This window comes from Engystomops pustulosus, chromosome 3, assembly GCF_040894005.1.
Source record: "Engystomops pustulosus chromosome 3, aEngPut4.maternal, whole genome shotgun sequence".
In the NCBI taxonomy this organism is placed as follows: domain Eukaryota; kingdom Metazoa; phylum Chordata; class Amphibia; order Anura; family Leptodactylidae; genus Engystomops; species Engystomops pustulosus.
Genome location: NC_092413.1, coordinates 62,892,175 through 62,915,461, shown reverse-complemented (window position 1 = coordinate 62,915,461; position 23,287 = coordinate 62,892,175). Strand labels below are relative to the sequence as shown.

The 23,287-nt window shown below is 42.0% G+C and overlaps 1 protein-coding gene across 16 annotated transcripts in view; it reads left to right on the top strand.

The window, feature by feature from the left end:
- SYNE1 (spectrin repeat containing nuclear envelope protein 1) overlaps positions 1-23,287 on the top strand; it is a 476,843-nt gene that overhangs the window by 273,921 nt on the left and 179,635 nt on the right. For all 16 annotated transcript variants that reach the window (XM_072140948.1, XM_072140950.1, XM_072140965.1 and 13 more), the window contains 8 exons: positions 856-981; positions 1,199-1,375; positions 2,550-2,815; positions 4,397-6,557; positions 6,985-7,322; positions 10,444-10,588; positions 21,968-22,186; positions 22,629-22,894. In XM_072140948.1, coding sequence (XP_071997049.1) covers positions 856-981; positions 1,199-1,375; positions 2,550-2,815; positions 4,397-6,557; positions 6,985-7,322; positions 10,444-10,588; positions 21,968-22,186; positions 22,629-22,894 — 3,698 coding nt within the window. The remainder of the gene's footprint in view (positions 1-855; positions 982-1,198; positions 1,376-2,549; positions 2,816-4,396; positions 6,558-6,984; positions 7,323-10,443; positions 10,589-21,967; positions 22,187-22,628; positions 22,895-23,287) is intronic.

Genomic DNA, 23,287 nt, shown 5'->3' with positions numbered 1-23,287 from the left:
GTGGGGAGTGAAAAATGAAAATGCAAAAACAAAAAAGGGCCACGTCCCTAAGGGGTTAAATAAAAGGGATAAAAACTAATAGCCTTACTTAAGAAAAGATATCCGCGTTGTGAGTCCTCACAACCTTCAAGGCAGTATTTGATGTCTCTAGATGGCTGACAAAGAATAGAAGCTGGCAGGCTCTTTTTGAAATCTCGCTCTCTTTGTTATGTGAGAGGGACCTGGCTACGTCTGTACCAATGACCTGTACCAAGATGTGGGCTGTGGGACATTTCCTAGTTATGCTATATCTTCTTCCAGGGAAGATATTCCCATCACATTTCACAGCATGAAATTAGAAATCCAACAATACCAAACATCATTATGAAATGTGAGGCCAATTGTCTAATACCTGGTTTGGTTTGCTACCTAACCCGCAAAGGACACTGATCATAGATTCATCGACAGGGAATGAAAATCTATTAATTATGACAAGCCTGGCTTTGAAGTATAGTTTTGCCATAATTTGATGCAGCCTTTTTAATGTACCTGGCACACTCGAGTAATTTGGTTTTATAAATAATGCATCAATTAACAATTGTTATTCATGGCTCAGAGGGGGGCAGAGGGATGTGTGGTCTAGTGTCTAGGTGTGAATCAGATTACCTTGGAGTGTAATTAAGGTTTGAAATTTAGGATTTGTACTACAAAGGGTGAGTTTAATGCGAACTGTAATTGGGAATGTAAATGAAAATACCAAAGTTCAAAAGAACTTGAAAGAACTAGTTCTTGCTGTATTTTATACTTTTACCACAACTTTAATAGAAGCAGTCTTCTATTTGTCACCTATGTTCTCCATTGTATTCATCTACACAGGTGAAACACTACAGAACACTCCAGGAGCAGGCCAACACGTACTTGGATCTTCTGTGCACAACTTGTGATCTATCTGATGATGCTGTGAAGAATGTAGCAGTCAACATTCAGCAAACTAAGCAAACAGTAAGCACTTCCCTGCGAATTTAGACTGTAACAGTTTGCACCATGAAAACTCAAAGAATGTTTGCCAATAAAAAGTAACATGCTTATCACATGATAGCAGACCATTCACACAGGAATCTTCAGGAGACATCATCTCAATATTCTAGTGTGATAGTCACTGCTTTGCAGATTGTGGATTAAGAATGAGCTAAGTGTTTTACAATGTTATGTTCTTCAGATTGAACAAAAAATGATGCAGTCTCAGGATCTGGCTAACGGCTGGGAAGAAGTGAAACAAATGAAGTCAGAGCTCCATGCTTATTTTCAGGAGGCTGGCCAAAATCTCCAAAACATGAAGAGAAGGAGAGCAGAGTTGGAGATTAAACTAGCACAGAACGTGGTCTCTCAGCTGAAGGTACTAAATGGGCAATCATGTCCTTTCAAAGATCAAGTTAGAATATGAAAATTGGCATCTGTGTTGGTCAAAATCAGTCAGTACTGTCATTTCATATACCAGTCCTTTATGCCTATCTATTTGAGTGACATAGCCTGATTTATGAAGCAGCACAGATTAAGTATGTCTATCGGCATAATATTTTTATACTACTACTTTATTGATATTATAATATACTTTTTAGTTCTGGCATACATTAAAGTAAATTTGCTAAAATGTGGTGGCCATGCACACTCCCAGTTAGCCCCACACATGACCGACCCATTTTTGATGCAGAATGTTCAAATCGATGCAGAAAAGAGTTTAATTTATTGTTTCTAGTTTACATCATAATTTTACAGGTTTTTTAAATGCACACAAAATACCCAATATGTTTAATAGCACTAGGCTGTAGTCAAAATGCATCTTCAAAACACAACTCAAACACCATGGAGAGGAGCATGGCATGATTGTGTATGCATTTCCACTATAATAAATGTGATTGGTAACAAGCACTACATGTTTTGCATTGTTTACATGCAAAACACTTGGTTATTGTTCATGATCGCATGCGTTTAGGTGAAAATGCACTTGGGATTGGGAAAAACCCTTCCTCAATGCATTTGAATTAGATTTCAATTCTAACCTCATGTGTGACCATTGCCTCACAGTAAGGCCTTGTTTACAGTGGTTTCATGGGTTCTGTTGCTATAATTGATTTTAAAGAGGACCTGTCGCCCCCGAAAAATACCCCCACCAAATATGTTTATTCACAGCGCTGGTTGAATGTTCGGCCAGCGCTGTGAATAAACCCCTCTGCAGCCACTGTCAGCGGGCTGCATAGAGTCGGCAGCGATTGCGCAATACATGCGCTGCTGCCGGCGATTCTTACATGTCCCTGACTGACAGGGGCGTGAAGGGGGTGTGTCGGCCAGCCTCCTCATAATTACGGCCGACTGCTAGGGGACCTGCACACACACATTTTTAATAAAAATTTAATAAATATAAAGGGGCTGGGGGACAGGATTAGGGGCAATATATTTGGTGGGGGTATTTTTCGGGGGTGACAGGTTCTCTTTAAGGACCTCTCTTAAATGAAGATTGCATAATATACCATTTCTGCAATAATATTTTTATTTTTCCATTTTTTCCACAGGAATTTAGTCAGAAACTTCAGTCACAGCAAGATAAGATTACCAGTTTTACTGAGAAATTGAACAAACTGACAAATGGACAGGAGTCTCCAGAACATGCTGACGTTGGTCACTTGACTAACCGCTGGCTTGATATTTGCTTTGAAATAAACAATCTTCTTCAGCAGAGGGAAGAAGATCTGCAGAGAACAAGGGATTACCATGATCGTCTCAGCATAGTTGACATCTTTCTTGAAAAAGTTACCACTGAGTGGGACAATTTAGCCAGGTAATTCATAAACACTGGAACAGATAGATATTTTGAATGGAACAAAATGGAGTTTTGGTTCTATGTACTACTAAGTAACTACTTAATGTTAGTGTTGCTTTTGTGAGTACTGTATAAGTTAAAGGGAACCTGTCACCAGGAGACCCATTTTTAGCACTCCCCCAGTCCCCACAGAGCATAGAACATACACTGCCAAAGTGTTTTTGTATAAAAAATTGGTTTTACAGAAAAAAATATATGTTATATTGTACCTTTCATTAGCATCTGCTGTGTGACAAGGCACTCTCCCCTGGGAGTGGCTGGAAAGGAGCAGTTCCCCCCCCCCCACCACCACCCTTGGGAGACAGCTCCTCCATGTGTCCTTTTCAAATATATGAAAATACCCATCACTTGGCTTAGCGATGCGCCCTGCTCCTCTACAGCCAATCCCAAATGATGGGAGTTATTCATATATTTGAAAAGGACACATGTAGGAGCAGTTTTCCAAGGGTGGGTGGAAACTGCTCCTTTCCAGCCACTCCCAGTGGATGAGTGCCTAGTCACACAGCAGATGCTAATGAAATATACAGAAAAAAAGATATATTATATTGTAAAACCTATTTTTTAATACAAAAACACTTTGGCAGTGTATGTGCTATGCTCTGTGGGGACTGGGGGAGTGCTAAAAATGGGTCTCCTGGTGACAGGTTCCCTTTAAATGTTTTCAGTCATGTTCCTCCTTCTGGTTTGGAATAAAGATATTTTAATCTCATCCGCTTTCTGCAAAAACAAAATCTTCAGTAGATTCATTAGATTTCATATAGATCCTAGATGCAAAATTCAACCTTTGTTTTGATATGCAAAGGTTGAACGCTACACCCCCTCTTACACCAGCAGTAGAGAAAATATTCTGTAGGGTATCTGCCAGGTGTGAATAGCACTGTGAATTGTAATACTACATTCATATCTATTGGGCTTGTGGTCCCCTATAGTCATACTTTACTTATTGTTTAGTGGTAATGTCATGTATGTCCATATGATGACTACAGTCTTAAGATTTACAAGACTTTGTGTGTATTACATGTATTCTGTATAAATGGCATTGAGCAGTTTAAAGCAAAGTTCAGCACTCTTTTTTCTGCTATTAATAACTGATGCTTAACAGAAGGTCCATTAAGGTTGATTGGGAATGGAAGGTTAAAAGATGACCTTCCATTCACCTTCCATTTTTAGTTTAAATGGAGCTTAAATTGAGAGCTTAAAGGGCATCTACCACCAGGTTGAAGGACTATATGCAAATGAGCCTGGAGGGCTCCAGGCTCCATGAGTGTTAATGGAGACTGGAGCCCTTCAAGCTCATTTGCATACAGTCTTTCATGGTGGTCGATGCCCTTTAACAGAAAGAGTAGGTGCAGGTGTGACCAGAGACCACTAAGACTTTTGGCATTTACTAGCTAAGTACTAGTTTTTTAATTGTAATACACTCTATAATTGTAGTACATAATTCAGAACAAGGCTGAATTGATGGAAGCTTTGTTGATCTTAGCAATGTTTATAATAAACTCTTTACGTAAAACTGATATGTATTTCTACTTTTGGCAGATCCGATACTGAGAGTACAGCAGCACACCTAGAAGCTTTGAAATCATTAGGGTCAATTCTTCAAGAGAGAAGGTTTGCTCTTGAGGATCTCAAGGAACAAAAGCAAAAAGTTATCAACCATTTAAATGCAGATGACAAAGATTTAGTAAAGGAGCAAACCAGTCACTTTGAGCAGCGTTGGACACAGATAGAAGACCTAGTAAAATCCAAAATGTTATCTTGTGCCACAACACTGGAAGAATTAAGCTTTCTTAACTCCAGATTGCAGGAATTAACTGAATGGGCTGAAGATCAGCAGCCTAGCATGTCTGAAGCTTTAAAACAAAGCCCACCACCTGAACTTGCTCAAAATTTGCTCATGAATCACTTGACTATATGCAGTGAAGTGGAAATCAAGCAGCTTTTGCTGAAAAATCTCATTAAAGACGCAGATAAAATTATGGCTCATCTAGGACTGAATGAAAGTCTACAGCTTCAAAAAGCACTAGAAGGCTCACAGAAACACGTGGACAGTCTCAGCGATTTGGTCAACCAAAGGAAGAGACACTTAAATAAAGCTTTGTCTGAAAGAGCACAGTTTTTGATGGCTGCTTATCAAGCCTTAAATCAAATTCAACAGCACGAAAAGAAGGTGGTGTCACAGGAGCATATTTGCTTGCTGCCAGATGATATAAGTAAACAAATCAGAACATGTAAAAATGTCCAAGCTAGCTTAAAGGCCTACCAGCGTGAAATTAACAGCCTGTGGAACCAGGGTAGAGACTTGATGAAGGATGCCACTGAGCAAGAGAAAAATGAAGTTTTAGGTAAATTGCAAGAACTCCAAAATGTTTATGACAGCACTTTACAAAAATGTGGCCAGAGGCTCATAGAACTTGAAAAATGCTTTGTGTCAAGGAAATTTTTTAAAGAAGATTTGGACAAAGCTTGCCATTGGATTAAACAAGGAGATGTTCTCACATTTCCAGACATTAATTTGATGTATGATGATTCTGAATTATACTCTCAGCTTTCCAAATATCAAAAAATTCTTGAGCAAGCCCCTGAATATGAAAATCTTTTACTGTCATTGCAAAGAAATGCCCAGGAGATCTTGCCTTCATTGAACGAGGTTGAACGATATTACCTTGATGAGAAACTCAATTCTTTGCCACAACAATGTAATCAAGTTGTTAGTTTGGCCAAAGAGAAACTCAGTAAGGTGCAGGAAGCAATCTTTATTCGTAAAGAGTATGTTTCACTGATTGATTTGACAAGCAAGGCTCTCAAAGAACTGGAAGACCACTTTTCATTCATGGACAAAGTACCCTCTTGCCTTTCAACTGAGGAAGCATTGGCTTTGCAGCAGGACTGTGCATCTCTTCTAAATGAGGTTGTGACTCTTGGCACCGCAGTTAATGAACTGAATCAGAAAAAAGAGATTTTCCGTAGCACTGGACAACCGTGGCTTCCTGAAGAAATGCTTCAACTTGTGTGCCAATATCACAAGTTAAAAAGAGCCATAGAACAGAGATGTAGCCAACTGGCAGAGATTAAAGATGCCTACCGCAGAAATGAAGACCTTTGTTCAATGTTGAAGATAAAATTTGAGGCCCTGGATAAAGAGTTGGAACAAGTAAACAGGGATACTCATCCAGCAGAGGAAAAGCTAAAAAGCTATCGTTCATTGGCGTCCAAACTTCATAATGCAGGTGCTGTTCTCAGACAAGTTACAGAACATTTAGAAGAACTTTCTTCAATGCTTGATCCTTCAGCTTATGAAACTGCAGAATTACAGGTTCAACAGTGGCATGAAAAGTTAAAGTCATGGCATGTTGTAATGAAGGAAAGGATGGGAGAATGTGAAAACAGGTTGATTCAAAGCATAGATTTTCATATTGAAATATGCCGCACCTTGGAGTGGCTAAGGCAAAAAAAGGTAGAACTAAATGAACCACTGAATTTGGATGAGAAGCTTGAAAGTGTCCAGGAGGAAATCAGAAAGTTGCAAATTCTACAAGAAGAAATTGCATCTAGCCTAAGGATTATGAATGCACTGAGCAACAGAGAGAAGCAAAAGTATCTCAAAGCGAAAGAGCTTGTTCCAGCTGATTTAGACAACAGCATTTCTGAACTATCAGAACTGGACAGGGAAATCGGAGAAGTGATCAATGCAAGACAGGTTGGTATTATTCTGGCAAATATTCATATGATAATAATCCCTTACTATACCAACACAGCAATACAAAATAAATGAATAAAAGATCGGCTAGGGGAACCGAAGTCCTCTTCAGGTCTGTTTGCTTTGGGAAATTTTAAAGGCTGTCTGAAATAGTGTGCCATTCACTTGTAGCAACACTAACAGACAACATAACCCTTAAGTTGTCTGTACCTTGTATGCATAATGGAAGTCAAAAACATCAATGGCGCGCTTTTGGGTGAGTTCTACCCAGAGATTTTTACATTCAGTGTATGCTGTTATTTGGATGGTCTCATATTTACATAATCCATTTATTATTTCATTCAGTTAAACTTTTTGAACCCAGAGACACGTACTGTGTATGAATGTGACCTATTTAATGTTGCACACATTTTTTTGCTTCATTTAGACTACTCTCGATAAAATGTACATCACAAGTCAAAGATACCATCAGGCGTTACAGACCGCTACCAACTGGATGGAGGAAGCACATCAAATGCTGCAACAGACTTCAAATGGTGTGGATATTGAGACAGCTGAAGACACTCTTAAGGACTTTACAGATTTTTTTAGCTCTGAAAATAAATTAAATGGACTTATTGACGAATCCCGCATTTTAATTTCTGACCTTGAAGGATGTGTTAATAAATCTGGGCTGGATCACCTCAAACAAGCTCTGGCCTCCATGAAGAAAAAAGGAAAAGAGACCAAAGACCAAGCTCAGACTCAACTAGAACTGCTTAGAAGGTATGATTTTTTCAAAAGTCACTAAGCTAGCTTAAGAAATGAATCAGACTTGTGATGCTGTGTCTATAGCAGATAGAGATACAGGCAGTTAAAGTCCTGGTTAGAAATTGGATCTTATCCATTTGATCAAACTATTTTTAACTGCTCTTATCTATTGCATAGCACTGCAATCTGGTGTGTGTTTTAAAGTTGCAATTTTTAAAATGGTGCTATGGAGCAAAAGACAAGGTAATAAATGACATAGATAACCCTTTTATTTTTAACATAATTCAAAAGGAAAGTGTAAAATAATATCTCATACCATACCTGAGGATATTCTGTGGGTGTTCTTCTTAAATTGTCCGAAAATATGAATTATTTTATACATTTGGTTAAAAGAAGGTATACTTATCTCTCTCCCCACTCGCATTCACCCACAGCTTTGCTCTTCAAAACGCCTACAGTTTCTGTTTGTATTCAGAAGCTGGGGGAAATGGACGTGTACAGCTGCCTTCTTGTTACTGCACTGAAACTCATGCAGTAACAAGGTGACAGCTGTAGTCACACATCAACTCTGGCCTCCGAACACAAACGGAAGCTGTAGAAGTGTATCACCACCAGCCTCTGTATACAAACAGAAGCCCGTCATGGGGGAGATGGGTAAGTATGAGTTCTTTTTTTCTTTTTTCTTTTTTTTTTTTTTTTAATTTTAAATTTTATTGATATTCACACTGGTTTGTACATCACATACATGGAATAAAGGATAGCCAAACATTATACAAATCATGCAATGTTATACATCCAATTATGGAGAAAGAAAGAAAAAAAGGCAAAAAACCAGGAACTTCTCTAAAACTGCCGGGGGAGAGAGGAAAGGACAGGCAAAAAGAGGTGGGAGAATGGGACAAAAGAGACCTCCCCCCACCTCCGCTCCATCCTTACCCTTCTCCTCCCCTGTACTCTTATACTTCTTTCCCCTAACGTCTCCCCCCTCCAATATGCCCCCATTAATCTATGACCAATTTATAATGTAAAAGTTTTTTTTTATTTATTTTTTTTCAAGACCACAGATTCCAACGTGAGTTTGCAATTTTTTTGGTATTTATTATCCCCCCATAGCGCATATAAAATTTGCGATCCCTTAGTTTATTCATCCCCTTTATTACGTTCTCTATCGAGGGTTTGGCGTCGCTTTGCCATTTGCCCTGGATCTCTAATCTGGCTGTTGCACAAAGTCTCTAAAAATACCTTTCTGTCCCCCAGAAAGCACGATATTTTCCGCTAAAATGTTCAAAAGGAATACTTCTGGTGAGGCTGGGAGCTTCTTCTTACACAAGCCTTCGGATAGGCTTATCACTTGTGCCCAAAACTCGTTGATAAGTGGGAATTTCCACCAAAGATGAAAAAGGTTGGCCTGTTCGCCGCACCCTGTCCAACAAATATTAGGAAGATTGCTGTATATATTTGACAATCTAGATGGAGTTAGATGCCATCTTAGAGCAATTTTTAGGAGGCATTCACTGTGGTTTAAACAGGTTAGACTGCTTTGTGTGTCATTTATGGAAGAACGCCAGACTTTCAGCAAAAAAGTTCTTTTTTATTTTTAAAGCTCCATCCGCAGCCAAATATTTTAAAAAAATCATATTCCCAGAAAACCCCTTTAGTATATTGTGTAATTCTTTTTTTATTATTTTTAATCTTCCTGAATGATGCAGAACATTGCAGAATTCTAACAATGTTCTAATGGAATGTTATAAAAATTACTCTTCAGAAATTATAGCATTTTGATAACTGCTTGTTATACCTAAACTTTTTATTTGTTTTGACAATCAGTCTCAAAATAGAGCATTTGAAAGTATTTATTTTAAAAGATAATTTCAAAGAGGGAAAAGAGGGTCTGGGAGTACATGATAACATTTGACACACTCAAAACTGGCTGCTCCTCAGAGCTGGTGGGGTCATCAGAGCCATGGACCAGATCTCAATAAAGAGACAATAAAACCATCTCCCCAAGTACTTCAATATTTACTGCTATTGGTGTTTACTATTCTCTCCTTACACTGGTTGTTCTGGTTCCTATCATTTGTCTCATCAACCATAGAGTTACCGTGTGTATAAATTTGTGTTAGATTTTGTAGAGACCTCGGTAGCAGGGTCGAGTCTAGCTTTGCTGCCTGAGGTGAAAATTGAAATGGCGCCCCCAAACAACCTACCCCTGATCCAATTCTCATTAAAATTGCAAGGAAATCTTAGTGATAACATCCTCACACAGTGTAACAAGGTCAAAGACATTAATTACTGACATCTAATACCTTACAAGTGATGATCTGCTCCATCAGGAAGAGGACTTCATCACAATTTCTCCCTGCCAGGGTTTATCCCTGTTGAATTCACCACCAAATGTCTTCAGCACATAGCGCCCCTAAAAAAACTTGAGTCAATTAAAGTATAATGTATACTGTATTATCCTCATAACACAACTGAACACACTATTCACCTCACAATACATCTTTTATATAGTCTCAAGAATAAAGTATCTGTCATTGCTGAAAGACTGACTGATGGTAGATTCCTATTACTGACCTGCCTGTTTTAATAATATGTGCTGGGTCTTTCGATATCAAGGAACAGCCGTATATTGTAGAAATATTTTGTTTTAAAAATATTGAAATGAGCCGGAGGCGCTCCGCTCCCACCTTGTTCATTGTGCCTGGCCCTGCCTATCAATTTGGCAGAAATCTGGTGAAGAGTTGAACAAGAGACGCTCCGGTAACGTAGCCCCAAGCACATCTGGCTTATTTACATATTTTTTAAATTCTATTTATATGATATACGGCTGTTCCTTGATAGAAAAGTCCCAGCACAAAATCAAACGTGCAGGTCAATAACAGGGATCTAGTTAAAAGTTTTTACATAGTCTTTCAGATTCATAAAATCTACATGTAAACATCTAAACTGATATTTTAAAGTACATTTTTATTCACTGTAGATTTTTGAACTATAGAATGTAGACCTTTTAGACAATATTGTACTATAAACTGAGCTTTTTGTTGTAAAATAGGCAGGTTGGTGAACTAGATGGCCGCATAGTGGTTATCAAGCAAGATCTTGTATTTTTTAATGACAACCTGTTTTTTTCTAGATGTACAGTTCAGTGGCATTTATACCAAGAAGAGAGAAACCAAGTTATTATTTCTCTAAATGAAGCTGAGAAAAAGTTGTTTAAGTTTTCAGTTACTAAGGATATTTCCTTTCACAAAGCTGAAGAGAAACTTGTGGCCCATAAAGTAAGTATGGTTGTAACTATACTTGTATTTGATTGGTTTATAGATTATGATTCATAAAATGTAGGTATACACAAAAAACCCTGTCACATTCACTGAGGAAATGTCTCTTGTTTCTCTTTGAATTAAATAGTTTCACTCATTGTCTTTAGGCACTTGAATAAAATGTTTTTTTTTTCAAATATTTAACATCGACACTAGTTTTCAGCTCAATGACCAGACTCGATTTTTCAAATCTGAAATGTCTCACGATAATTGGTTATGACTTCGGAACGCTTTAACATATCCGTGTGATTTTGAGAATGTTTTCTCGTGACACATTGTACTTCATGTTAGTTATAAAATTTAAGTGATAAGTTTTGCGTTTCGTTCTGAAAAAAAGTGAAAATTTTGCCAAAAGTTTGTAAAAATTCTTCATTTTCCAAGTTTGAAATGTTCTGGTTTCCAGACAAGATGTAAAACTACCCAAAAAGTTCGATAATTAACATTTACAGAATATCTGCTTTATGTTGGGATGATATTTTATCCTTCCGGTCATTTTTCTAGGACGTTATGAGGTGCAGAACTTTATGTGCGATTTTTCTTAATTTTATGAAAATTGCAAAAACTCACATTTTGAGGGACAACTCAGCTTTCAAGTGACTTTGAGAGGCCTAAATAATAGTAACACCCCATAAATGACCCCCACTATGTTTACATACCCTCAACATATGTAAAACAACTTCTATTAAGTCTATTAACCCTTTAAGTGTTTCACATGGGTTAAAAAAAATGGACCTGCGATTTAGAAACTATAGAATTTTTTTGGAAAATACATTCATTTAGACCAAACTGACAGTTTCAGAATAAATTAAATGATGAAACGCACTGCAACGCTTGATGCCCAATTCCTCCCGAGTGTACTGATACCCCATATGTGGTGGTAAACTGCTGTACGGGCGCACGGCCGAGTATAGAATGAATGGAAGCGCCATTCACAGCAGATTTGTATTGTCACATTGTACGACCTATAAATTTTTATTTTTTTTGGTAATGCAAACATATGAGGTCTTATTATTTATAGGATGATATACAATGTATAGATAATTCATTTTGGGAGTCTAAAGCTTATTCATGAGATTTTATTAACTATTTCAAGGGGGACACAAACAAAATCATCAATTTTTATTTTGGATTGTTAGCATTTCTTTCCCCCCGCTCACCGTAACGTAAAAATAATATTTTATCTTTATTCTCTGGTTCATTACGATTGCGGTGTTACCTCATTTATATAGTTTTTCTTATTTTTGCTCAATTTTCCTGAGCAAAACCAATATTGCCAGGAAGGCAGAACCCGGCGGGGAGAGAACCCTGCATCCTCGGGTCACTCGTCGGGACCCGGGGCAGCGGCAGGAGGGATCGGATCCCCCGGTAAGCACACCCCGGGGGGGGGGGTTCAATCCACGGGGGACACACTTGCGCGCCGCAGTCATGCTTGACCGCGGCGTGTGAGGGGTTAAACACCCGGGAGTTTTTCCGATCCCGGGTGTTAGTGCCGGGTCTGGGCTGTGATATCACAGCCCGACACCGGCACCAGCGAGGCGTACGCGTCAGAAGAAGTACCCTTAATGACCGCCGTAAAAAGCCGAAACGGTGGTCATTAAGGGGCTAAAATGAGCTAGTAATTACAGACTCATATGACCAACAGACTGGTTATAAAATTAAATTTGTTTTATATGTGGCCCCAATGTGCAAAACCAGAGCTCTGTGTACATTTTGTGCAAGGAGGAGTATTGACTGCAGATATGGAAGGTTGCATGTCTAGTGAGGGGGATATTAGACCTATATTAGCCTACAAAGAAATTTCCCCAGTAAGCCTACATTAACCATGTTCGCTTATCAGTCCTCTTAAAGCACATGGGATCCTACACCACTGGACCCTATATATTTCCTGTGTTGCTGTTAAAGATCCTTTGTGGCTAGCAACTCTCCTCAGGTTTGTCTTTGTGGGGTTAGATTGATGAAGACTGACACCCACTGTGTTTTGGGATGTTGGCTGGCTGTGTAGGCAAATGTCAACTTCCCTTATTCTTTTGCTCTCAAAGGGAATAAATCACCACTAGAGAGAGCTTTTTCCTGTCTGTCTATTAACCCCTACGGGACTCTTTAGGAAACGGCCCCATTTTTTAAATCTGTCCTGTGTCACTATGTGGTTATAGCTTTGGAACGCTATGAGATATCTAGGGGATTTTGAAACTGTTTCTCGTGACCCATTGTACTTCAAATTAGTTTAAAAATTTGGATGATATCTTTTGTGTTTAGTTATGAAAAAAAACAAAATTTGGGAAAAATTCTTTATTTTCAACGTTCTAAATTCTCCCAAATAAATTCATAACTTAAATTTGCCAATGTCTGCTTTATGTTGCCATGGTTCCACATATTTTACTAGAATGTTATGAGGCTCAGAATTTAGGAACCATTTTTAAAATTTTTTGTAAAATCCCCAAAACCTGTATTTAGATGGAGCTACTTAACTTCTATTAACTGTGAGAGACCTAAATAATAGCTATTTTTCACAAAAGAAATGGACCATTTGTCACAGCAGGGAATATTAATCCAATTTTTTCAAAACTGCCATTGGCAGAAAAAGTACCCATATCCGGACAATAACTAATTATAAAACGTCACTTTTATTATTGCTATCTAAAATAGTGGTAGCATTGCTACTTGGTGCTCTATGAAAAAAAAAGGTTTAAAAGCACAGTGTGACACAGTTCTCTGGGCCTATGGTTACCCGTTTGGTATTGTTCAATATTGTAACGTGCCAGGTGGCCCCACTATGAGAAGGCCAACGCGTGGGGTTGTGAGGAAGGGGCTGTAAATGAGGTGTTTATTCTCACGCTCAAATTTGTTTCTAGTGATATAAAGGTTGGTCAATAGCGGTATTATTACTTGTCATAATTCAGGTGCTAGTTGTAACCTCATTATTCATGTGGTTAGTGTGACTCAAAGTCCTAAATAGGTAGCCGTAAGCATCAGGCTTAGAGGTTGTGGATCCTCTGAACCACTGCAGATGATGGCACAAGCCACTACCTGGGACCGGAGTCTAAGTGGCACCCGGTTTTCACCAGAGCCCGCCGCAAAGCGGGTTGGTCTTGCTGCGGCGTGGTACCACCAGGTCGTTCCACAGGCGTGACTTGTCCGCAGTGGCAGCCAAGGTCGAGGTACAGAATCGGCAGACAATCTCGTAGTCGGGGACAGGCAGGAGGTCAGGACGGGCAACACAGGATCGTAGTCAGAGTCGTAGCAACAGTTCAGGACAGGCGGCAAAGGAGCGTAGTCAGAAACAGAACCGGGGTCACAACAGGAAATCTCAAGAACAGCACTAGGCATCAGAAACGGCTTTCTCAAAGGCGCAAGGCACGAAGATCCGGCAAGGGTAACAGGAAGAGGCAGGGTTAAATAGTTTAAGGGGGAAAGACCAGCGCCAATTAGTGGCGCGCTGGCCCTTTAAATTTGCAGAAGCTGCCGGGGACGGAGCCGACGCCGACGTGACAGGAGCCGGGACCCGTAAGTGGCGCTTGTGGCGCGCTGGCGGGGGACAGAAGGCACAGGTGAGCCCGCGACCCGCGACGGGGGTCGCGGGACCACCCGTGACAGTAAGCTTAATGGTGTATTGCAGTGATGGCTAACCTATGGCACTGGTGCCAGAGGTGGCACTCAGAGACCTTTCTGTGGGCACTCAGGCCATCAGCAGAGATGACTCCAGGTATATTCCTGCAGTCCCAGACAGCCCAGGACTTGCTGTGCACAGAGCTATTTTAATGTGACAGCTCAACCTGGGACTATTTTCTGCTTTATTGGTGTCCTCAGAGTGCTGGTATTAATGAAAACTGTGACAGAGAAGGGAGTATAAATTTTACATATTCAACATCAAAACCCCCCTATATAATCAACCCATTTTCAAATCTGCACCCCTAAAACTATCAGAAACAACTTTTAGGAAGATTGTTGATCCCTTGAGATCTTCATAGTAATTGAATCAAAATGGAGGTGAAATTTAAAATGGTCAAATTTTGTCGGTTAAACGTTCATTTAGCCCCTAAAATTTACACATTTCCAAAAAAAGAGAGAAGACCCACCTTAAAATGTATTACACAATTTCTCCCAAGTAAAGAGACCCCTCTCATGTGGCCATTACTTATTTTATGGGCGCACAGCGAGGCACAGGAGGGAAGGAGGAACATGCAGCTGCCATGATTTTAGTTTCCTCATTGGCCCTTTTTGCAGGCTATAAAATGCTAGCTTTTTTGTTATTTGGGCCATGTGATGGCATTTTTTTTGCGGGGTGAGATGCTTTTTCCAGTGTTACCATTTTGGGGTTGGTATTCCCTATTGTTGAAAATTTAGGAACTTTGTTTTGAGGGCAGAAGTAGGAAAGCATCAATTCTGTATTGGATTTTTTACTCTTTTTTTTTCGTGTTCACCGTATAGCCTAATAATCATGCTATCTCTATTCCATGGGTCATTGCGATTACGGGGATACTAGTGTTGAATATTTTTTCTTTTGTTTTACCAAATTTGCCAAATAAAATCCTAATGTGGGTAAAAATCTATCATTTTTGCATTGCTGTCTTCCAAGGGGCATAACATTTTAACTTTTTCGGCTATGGAGCTGGTTGATGGCTTGATTTTTTGTGGGACATGTTGTACAGTATCAGTCTAGAGTACATATGTTTTTTGTGGTATTCAATAGGTAAAAATCATAATTTTTGGCGGGTATTTTGCACTTTTTTTTTTCATTTTTTTTCACCTGCGTTCATCGTGCGGGTTCAATAATGATTTAATTTTTTTCTACTGGTTGTTACGGACGTGATGATACTATATATATATGTGGGGTTTGTGTTATGATTTAGACTTTTTGTGTTATATGACTCTTTATGTGATATGGGGCTTATGGGCATTTTTATTGATTTTATTGCTTTATTTTTTATTGAATAAGATTTTTTTTTAAATTTTTTACTGTTTCCACCATGGGACATGATCAAGCAATCATGCATAGACTGACACTGTACCTTTAAGATGACCTCATCAACGCCATCTTTAAAGGCACTGCCAGCAAGCAGCTCTGCAGCCTAGCAACGATCGGCGCCCCTACCCGAAGACGGTGCAGGGGGAGGGGGGTAGTCGTGGGGGAAATAACCCCCAAAGGCATGTGCTGACCGCGGCATTTAACGGGTTAAACACCCGCAATTGGAGATCACTCAGACCGTGGGTGTTACACTGGGGTGTCGGGTATTAGCTATAACTACCCTGTTTCCCCGAAAATAAGACAGTGTCTTATATTAATTTTTGCTCCTTAAGAGGCACTAGGTCTTATTTTCAGGGGATGTCTTATTTTTCCATGTACAAGAATTTACATTTATTGGTGAACAAAAAAAAAATAAACTTCTAAAACATCCTTATTACTCTCCAAACTCTGAACTATTGGAATTTTTGGCCCCAATCTCTCATGTTTAGCAATAGAACTTTCCTTAAATGAGCACTTCATGTCCATGTAGCAGCTTGTAGCGTATTTGTTCTGCAACAGTCAGTGATTTTATTCTGTAATTCTTCCCCCATGTCACAACCTCTTGCAGCATCTAAAAAATCTACTAATACTAATGTATGACATGGGGGTCCGCTGCAATGGCGGCCGCTAGGTCTTATTTTCAGGGGAGGCCTTATATTTCTAAGATTGAACAAAATTGTACTAGGTCTTATTTTCGGGGGAAGTCCTATTTTAGGGGAAACAGGGTAGCACCCCATGTGTCCCAATGCCACTGCGCTCAGCGTCCAATATAATGGACGTACAGCGGAAAGGGGTTAACATCCAATTGTCACAGAGACCAAAAAATATTTGGCTGGGGTTACAATTAGAGATGAGCAAGCACTAAAATACTCGGGTGCTCGTTATTCGAGATGAACTTTTCCCGATGCTCGAGTGCTCGTCTCGAATAACGAGCCCCATTGAAGTCAATGGGAGACTCGAGCATTTTTCAAGGGGACCAAGGCTCTGCACAGGGAAGCTTGGCCAAACACCTGGGAACCTCAGAAAAGGATGGAAACACCACGGAAATGGACAGGAGACGGCAGGGGCAGCATGCATGGATGCCTCTGAGGCTGCTTAATCGTACCATTATGCCAAAATTATGGGCAACAGCATGGCCATGACAGAGTGACCGAATGAGGCTAGATAGCATCTAAAACATGCAATAATTGACCCTGACACTATAGGGGACGGCACGCAGAGGCAGCGGCAGCAGCTGCAGGCTAGAGAGTGGCATGGCGACATACCCCAAATGGACTCAGGCTTCAAACCAATTAAAAAAATTCCTTTTGGCGAGTATAACGTGTAGCACTGTATGTATCAGTATTTTGCCTGGTTAAGGCAGCAGAGAGGAACCAAAGGAGGTGAGCAAGAAGCGCTGATGATTAAGAGCGACAGTATGGGGCATCCATATTGCGCTGCTATGATTGCAACTTCAAGTCTCCAGCATGGCGGCGACAGATGGGCCGAGTTCCACTATGTATCTGGTGAAACACCTGAAAATTCTGCCTGATACAGCTCGTTTGATAAGGGGATGATGTGCTGGAGACATTGGTAGACGCTGTGGAGGATCTTGGAGGCAAAATGGACAGGAAACAGCAGGGGCAGCATGCATGGATGCCTCTGAGGCTGCCTAATCTTGGGATGGAGCTGGTGGTCCGCTGCCAGGCGAGCTTTCGCCTGTCCAAGCCCCTGTCTCTCGGCTCCTCCCCACCCAAAATGGATCCGGGGGGCCAGAAGCGTTTACTTTGAAAAAATTATAATTTTCAAAGCAGGCGGGGTTGTTTGAATATTTCACCTAGGAATAATGGAATAGCATAGTGGTTCTATTTTTAATTGTTTTTTCGGAAATGGTTCCATGATTAAGAGCGACAGTATGGGGCATCCATATTGTGCTGCTATGATTGCAACTTCAGGTCTCCAGCATGGCGGCGACAGATGGGCCGAGTTCCACTATCTGGTGAAACACCTGAAAATTCTCCCTGACACAACTCGTTTGCTAAGGGGACGATGTATGGAGGCAGCTATATGGACGACTTTTGGAGGCAGCTATGGAGATTACTTGTGGAGGTAGCAATGGAGACAACGTGTGGAGGCAGCTAAAAAGACGACGTGTGGAGGCTGCTATGGAGACTATTTAATTTGGATAGTGCCTGTATGTGGCAGTCCAAAAAAGTTTTCAAACCAGAGGAGCAGGTAGGTGGTCCTCCAGAAAAATTAAATACATAGAGTACCATAGCTAGAGCCAGTTGGCCCTGGCAAAAAATAGCCAGTTTCCTCTGCTTTAGTGTACAAAGAGGAGGAGAAGGAGGACAATGAGGAGGAGGAGTGCATACATTATTCAGGTTGAGCTTCCTTCACCTGGTGGAGAATGGAAATCCTGAGAAATCCAGGCTTTATTCATCTTGATAAGCGTCAGCCTGTCAGCACTGTCAGTCGACAGGCGTGTACGCTTTTCGGTGATGATGCCACCAGCTGCACTGAAAACCCGCTCGGACAACACGCTAGCGGCAGGGCAGGCAAGAACCTCCAAGGCGTACAGCGCCAGTTCGTGCCACATGTCCAGCTTTGAAACCCAGTAGTTGTAGGGAGCTGTGTGATCATTTAGGACGATGGTATGGTCAGCTAAGTACTCCCTCACCATCTTTCTGTCAAGATCAGCCCTACTCTGCCGAGACTGGGGACAGGTGACAGTGTCTTGCTGGGGTGACATAAAACTGGCAAAGGCCTTGTAAAGCGTACCCCTGCCAGTGCTGGACAAGCTGCCTGCTCGCCTACTCTCCCTCGCTACTTGTCCCGCTACTTGTCCTGCTGGTATTCATGCATTCTCACACTCCTTTTCTCTCCAGGGATGAGAGTGGAAAGATTTTGCTTGTACCGTGGGTCCAGGAGAGTGAATACCCAGTAATCGGTCCTGGAATAAATTCTTTGAACGCGAGGGTCACGGGATAGGCAGCCTAGCATGAAGTCTGCCATATGCGCCAGAGTACCAACGCGCAAGAATTCACTCCCCTCACTAGCCTGACTCTCCATTTCCTCCTCCTCCAACTCCTCTTCTTCTGCCCATACACGCTGAACAGTGAAGGACTGAACAATGGTCCCCTCTTCTGTCTCGCCAACATTCTCCTCTTCTTCCTCCTCATCCTCCTCCACCTCCTCCGATATGCACTGAGAAACAGACCTGAGGGTGCTTTGGCTATCAACAAGGGAATCTTCTTCCCCCGTCTCTTGTGACGAGCGCAAAGCTTCCGACTTCATGCTGACCAGAGAGTTTTTTAACAGGCCAAGCAGCGGGATGGTGAGGCTGATGGTGGCATCGCCACTGACCATCTGTGTTGACTCCTCATTGTAGACTTGAGGAAGCATTAACATGGTTAATGTTGAATTCCACCTTGTGGGCACGTCGCACAACAGTCAGTGAGCGGGCAGTTGGAGGCGGCGCTGCGCTGCCCTGAGAGTGGCAGCATTTGTGCTGGACTTCCTAAAATGCGCACAGATGCGGCACACCTTCGTGAGCAAATCAGACAGATTGGGGTATGTCTTGAGGAACCGCTGAACTATGAGATTTAACACATGGGCCAGGCATGGCACATGTGTCAGTCTGCCGAGTTGCAGAGCCGCCACCAGGTTACGGCCGTTGTCACACACAACCATGCCTGGCTTCAGGTTCAGCGGTGCCCGCCACAGATCAGTCTCCACCGTGATGCCCTGTAATAGCTCTTGGGCGGTGTGCCTGTTATCGCCTAGGCTCAGCAGTTTGAGCACCGCCTGCTGTCGCTTAGTGACGGCACTGCTGCTGTGCCTAGAGCTACCGACTGATGGCGCCATGCCCACGGATGGTAATTCGGAGGAGGAGGGGTGGGAGGAGGAGGAGGCATAGTAGGCCTGAGAGACCTGGACCGAGGTAGGCCCCGCAATCCTCGGCGTCGGCAGTATATGACCAGCTGCAGGGTCAGACTCGGTCCCAGCCTCCACCAAGTTAACCCAATATGCCGTCAGCGATACATAGTGGCCCTGCCCGGCAGCACTCGTCCACGTGTCCGTGGTCATGTGGACCTTGTCAGAAACGGCATTGGTCAGGGCACGGATGATGTTGTCTGACACGTGCTGGTGAAGGGCTGGGACGGCACATCGGGAAAAGTAGTGGCGGCTGGGGACCGAATACCGAGGGGGCGGCCGCCGCCATGAGGTTGCGAAAGGCCTCGGTCTCTACCAGCCTATAGGGCAGCATCTCCAGGTTGAGTAATTTGGAGATGTGGACGTTGAGGGCTTGGGCGTGTGGGTGGGTTGCACTTTATTTCATTTTGCGCTCCAGCGTCTGGGGTATGGAGAGCTGAACACTGGTGGATGCTGTGGAGGATCGTGGAGGCGAAGATGGGGTTTTCACACGGGAGGTGTTTGGGCCGGGGTCCTGGGCAGGGGGCTGACTAGCAGATGACACAGGGGAAGGAGCAGTGGTGTGCCCGGCCGGAGGTGAACGGGCTTGGTGCCATTGAGTGGGGTGTTTAGCATTCATATGCCTGCGCATACTGGTGGTAGTTAAGCTAGTAGTTGTGGAACCCCTGCTGATCCTGGTTTGGCACAGGTTGCACACCACAGTCCGTCGGTCATCCGGTGTTTCTTTACAGAACCTCCAGACTTCTGAAAATCTAGCCCTCGCCACGGGAGCTTGACTACGGGAAACATTTGGCACTGATGCACCAGCTCTGGCCCTGCCTCTCCGTCTGGCCCCACCACTGCCTCTTCCAACCTGTTCTGCTATAGGACTCGCCTCCGTCTCAGAAGCACTGTTTTCACCCGGCCTATCAACCCAGCTTGGGTCTGTCACCTCATCATCCTCCGATCCCTCAGTCTGCTCCCCCCTCGGACTTCCTGCCCTGACAACAACTTCACCACTGTCTGACAACCGTGTCTCCTCATCTTCCGACACCTCTTTACACACTTCTTCCGCTACGTCAATAATGTCATCATCACCCACAGACTGCGACCGGTGGAAAACCTGGGCATCGGAAAATAGCTCAGCAGCAACCGGACAAGTGGTTTGTGACTGTGGGAAGGGTCCAGAAAACAGTTCCTCAGAGTATGCTGGTTCAAATGCCAAATTTTGCTGGGAGGGGGCAGACTGGGGAGAAGGAGGCTGAGGTGGAGGAGCTGGAGGAGTGCTGATTTCGGTGACTGCAAATTCCTCACAATATGGTACTAGCTGCACTACTAGTGCCAGCAAGCCCAGCCACAAGCAAACAAAAAAAAAAAAATATATAACGCTATTGTAGCCCTAACAAGGGCTGTTGGGTTCTTGTAGACTCACTCCTGCCTAACAGTAAGCTAATATAACAGCCTAACGCTATCCCTGCAGCAGCTCTCTCCCTTACGGCATCCAGACAGAGAATGATGCGAGCAGCGCGGGCAGGGACTAGTCTATTCCAGGGTCACCTGATCAGGCCAACCAACCACTGCTATCGACGTGTAATTGTACCACGTCATGCTGGGTGGAGTGCAGCGTGATTGGCCTTGTTTCTGGCCGCCAAAAATCAAAACGACGGGAGATGCCATTTTCTCGAGCTGGCGAAATACTCGTCCGAGCAACGAGCAGTTTCGAGTACGCTAATGCTCGAACGAGCATCAAGCTCGGACGAGTGTGTTCGCTCATCTCTAGTTACAATTATAAAATATACGGATCAGACTTGCATACAAATTCAACTTAAGAACAAACTTACAGAACCTATCTTGTATGTAACCCGGGAACTGCCTGTATAGATAATCAATATAATTTTTGTGGTCTTTTAAGACACAGCGCCAACCTTATCACCTGATGAGAGTACTAGGGTTAAAGTACATGGCTCTGTCTACCTCCTTTGCATAGAAATCTGTCCATGGTCATGTGATGGACAGGCAGGTCCTTATTATCATAAAGAGCAATCAGAGCAGAGTGATACCAATGGCTCGTGCACCTGCATGTCCACCTTGTGACCATGGACAGATTATATCCACTGGAAGTCAACATAGAAGCTTTCTACAGAAGGACAGAAAGCAGAGATTTTGAAAATGGTGAGGAATTGATACGGAAAGTATATTGTAACATTGTTTAACTTTTCCTTTAAAGGGAACCTGTCACCGCTGTTTGCAAAAATTCAGTCGTGGGCAGGTTCCCATAGAGCCCTTATCTTTTTCTCTGTTCAGGAAAGGATAAAATGAACATTGATTCTCTGCCTGGTATCCTGCCCGCAGCAAAATTTTTGCAAACAGCGTTGGCATGTTCCCTTAAAACAGATTTATACATTTACCTCAACATATTTTGCTTTTTTTTCATACAGACTTTGGTAAGCATGGTAAATTCTTTTCATGAAAAAATCACAGCACTTGAGGAAAAAGCATCATCAATAGAAAAACTAGGAAATAATGCCAGCAAAGCTGCCATAAGTAAATCAATGTCAACTGTGTGGCAGAGGTGGACCAGGCTTCGCAGTACTGCACGCGAACAGGAGCAACTACTAGAGGAGTCTCTGCATGAATGGATGGAGCTGAGTGCAAAGGTATAATCTCCTATATTATATTCACCTGTGAATATTAGAAATTAATAATACATGCATATATTAGTATATAGTTTTTTTGGGGGTATCAAAAAGTTTTTGAGTGGCTGCTTTTAATAGAAACTATAGAGTACATGAGTATGCAGTACAATAAATGATGTTACTTGTTGAATGATTTCTACTTTCAAGTATCTTTTTGTGTTAGGACGACCTCCAACAGTAATCTAATCCAACAGTAATCCAATTTAGACCCTTGTAATAAATTGTAACCCATGAGATAATATGTCAGGAAGCATTCAGTTACTGTGCATTGCCAGCGCTCAAAAAATAAAGCATTACAATCTGACATACAGTATATTTTAGCAATAGACCAACTGTAGAAATTGGAAAGGATGCTCTGTAAAACAATGTATTCACAAACACTGTGTATTATCCATTTACCTAGATTGAGGAAGCCACCTTAGAAATTGATGAGCTACAGGAACGCCTTCCAGACAGCTGTACTGAAAAGGCCACAAAGGCTGAACTGGTTGAGCTACTGGAAAGCCATGAGACCTTCTCTCAAGATCTAGAGCAAGAATATTGTGCAATTAATCGCTTGAGGCAGCATGCTATAAATGGACTCCTTCGAGATGTACATACTGAATCAGCCAGTGTGGAGGACCTGCCAGTTATTCAAGAAATGAAAGCCATGCTGGACAGATGTTACAAGTACAGTATATGGAAACCATGCTTGTAGTATATTTGGTTAATGTCATAAACATAATCAACGTAGCTGATTGTATAATTGAGGTAGCCTTGTTTATTCATTTATTTTTACTAAAAGTTTGTTATAGGGAGTCTGTCAATCACATTTAGCTTGCAAAACCCTTACCTCTACCCTGCAACGTGCAACCTTAGGCAGAGGACATGGAAAGCAGTTTGAACAGACACCTCGTATATGTACATAGTGTCATTATCACCTTGGCAGTTGTTGCTCCGCAAGTGCCACAAAAATAATGCATCGTCCAAAGGTTCTCTCCAGTCTGCTACGAGTGACTGCTGTAACATCCATCCAAAAGAACCCTAACAGTTGTCATTTAAGAGCCTGTGGGAGAACTCTGA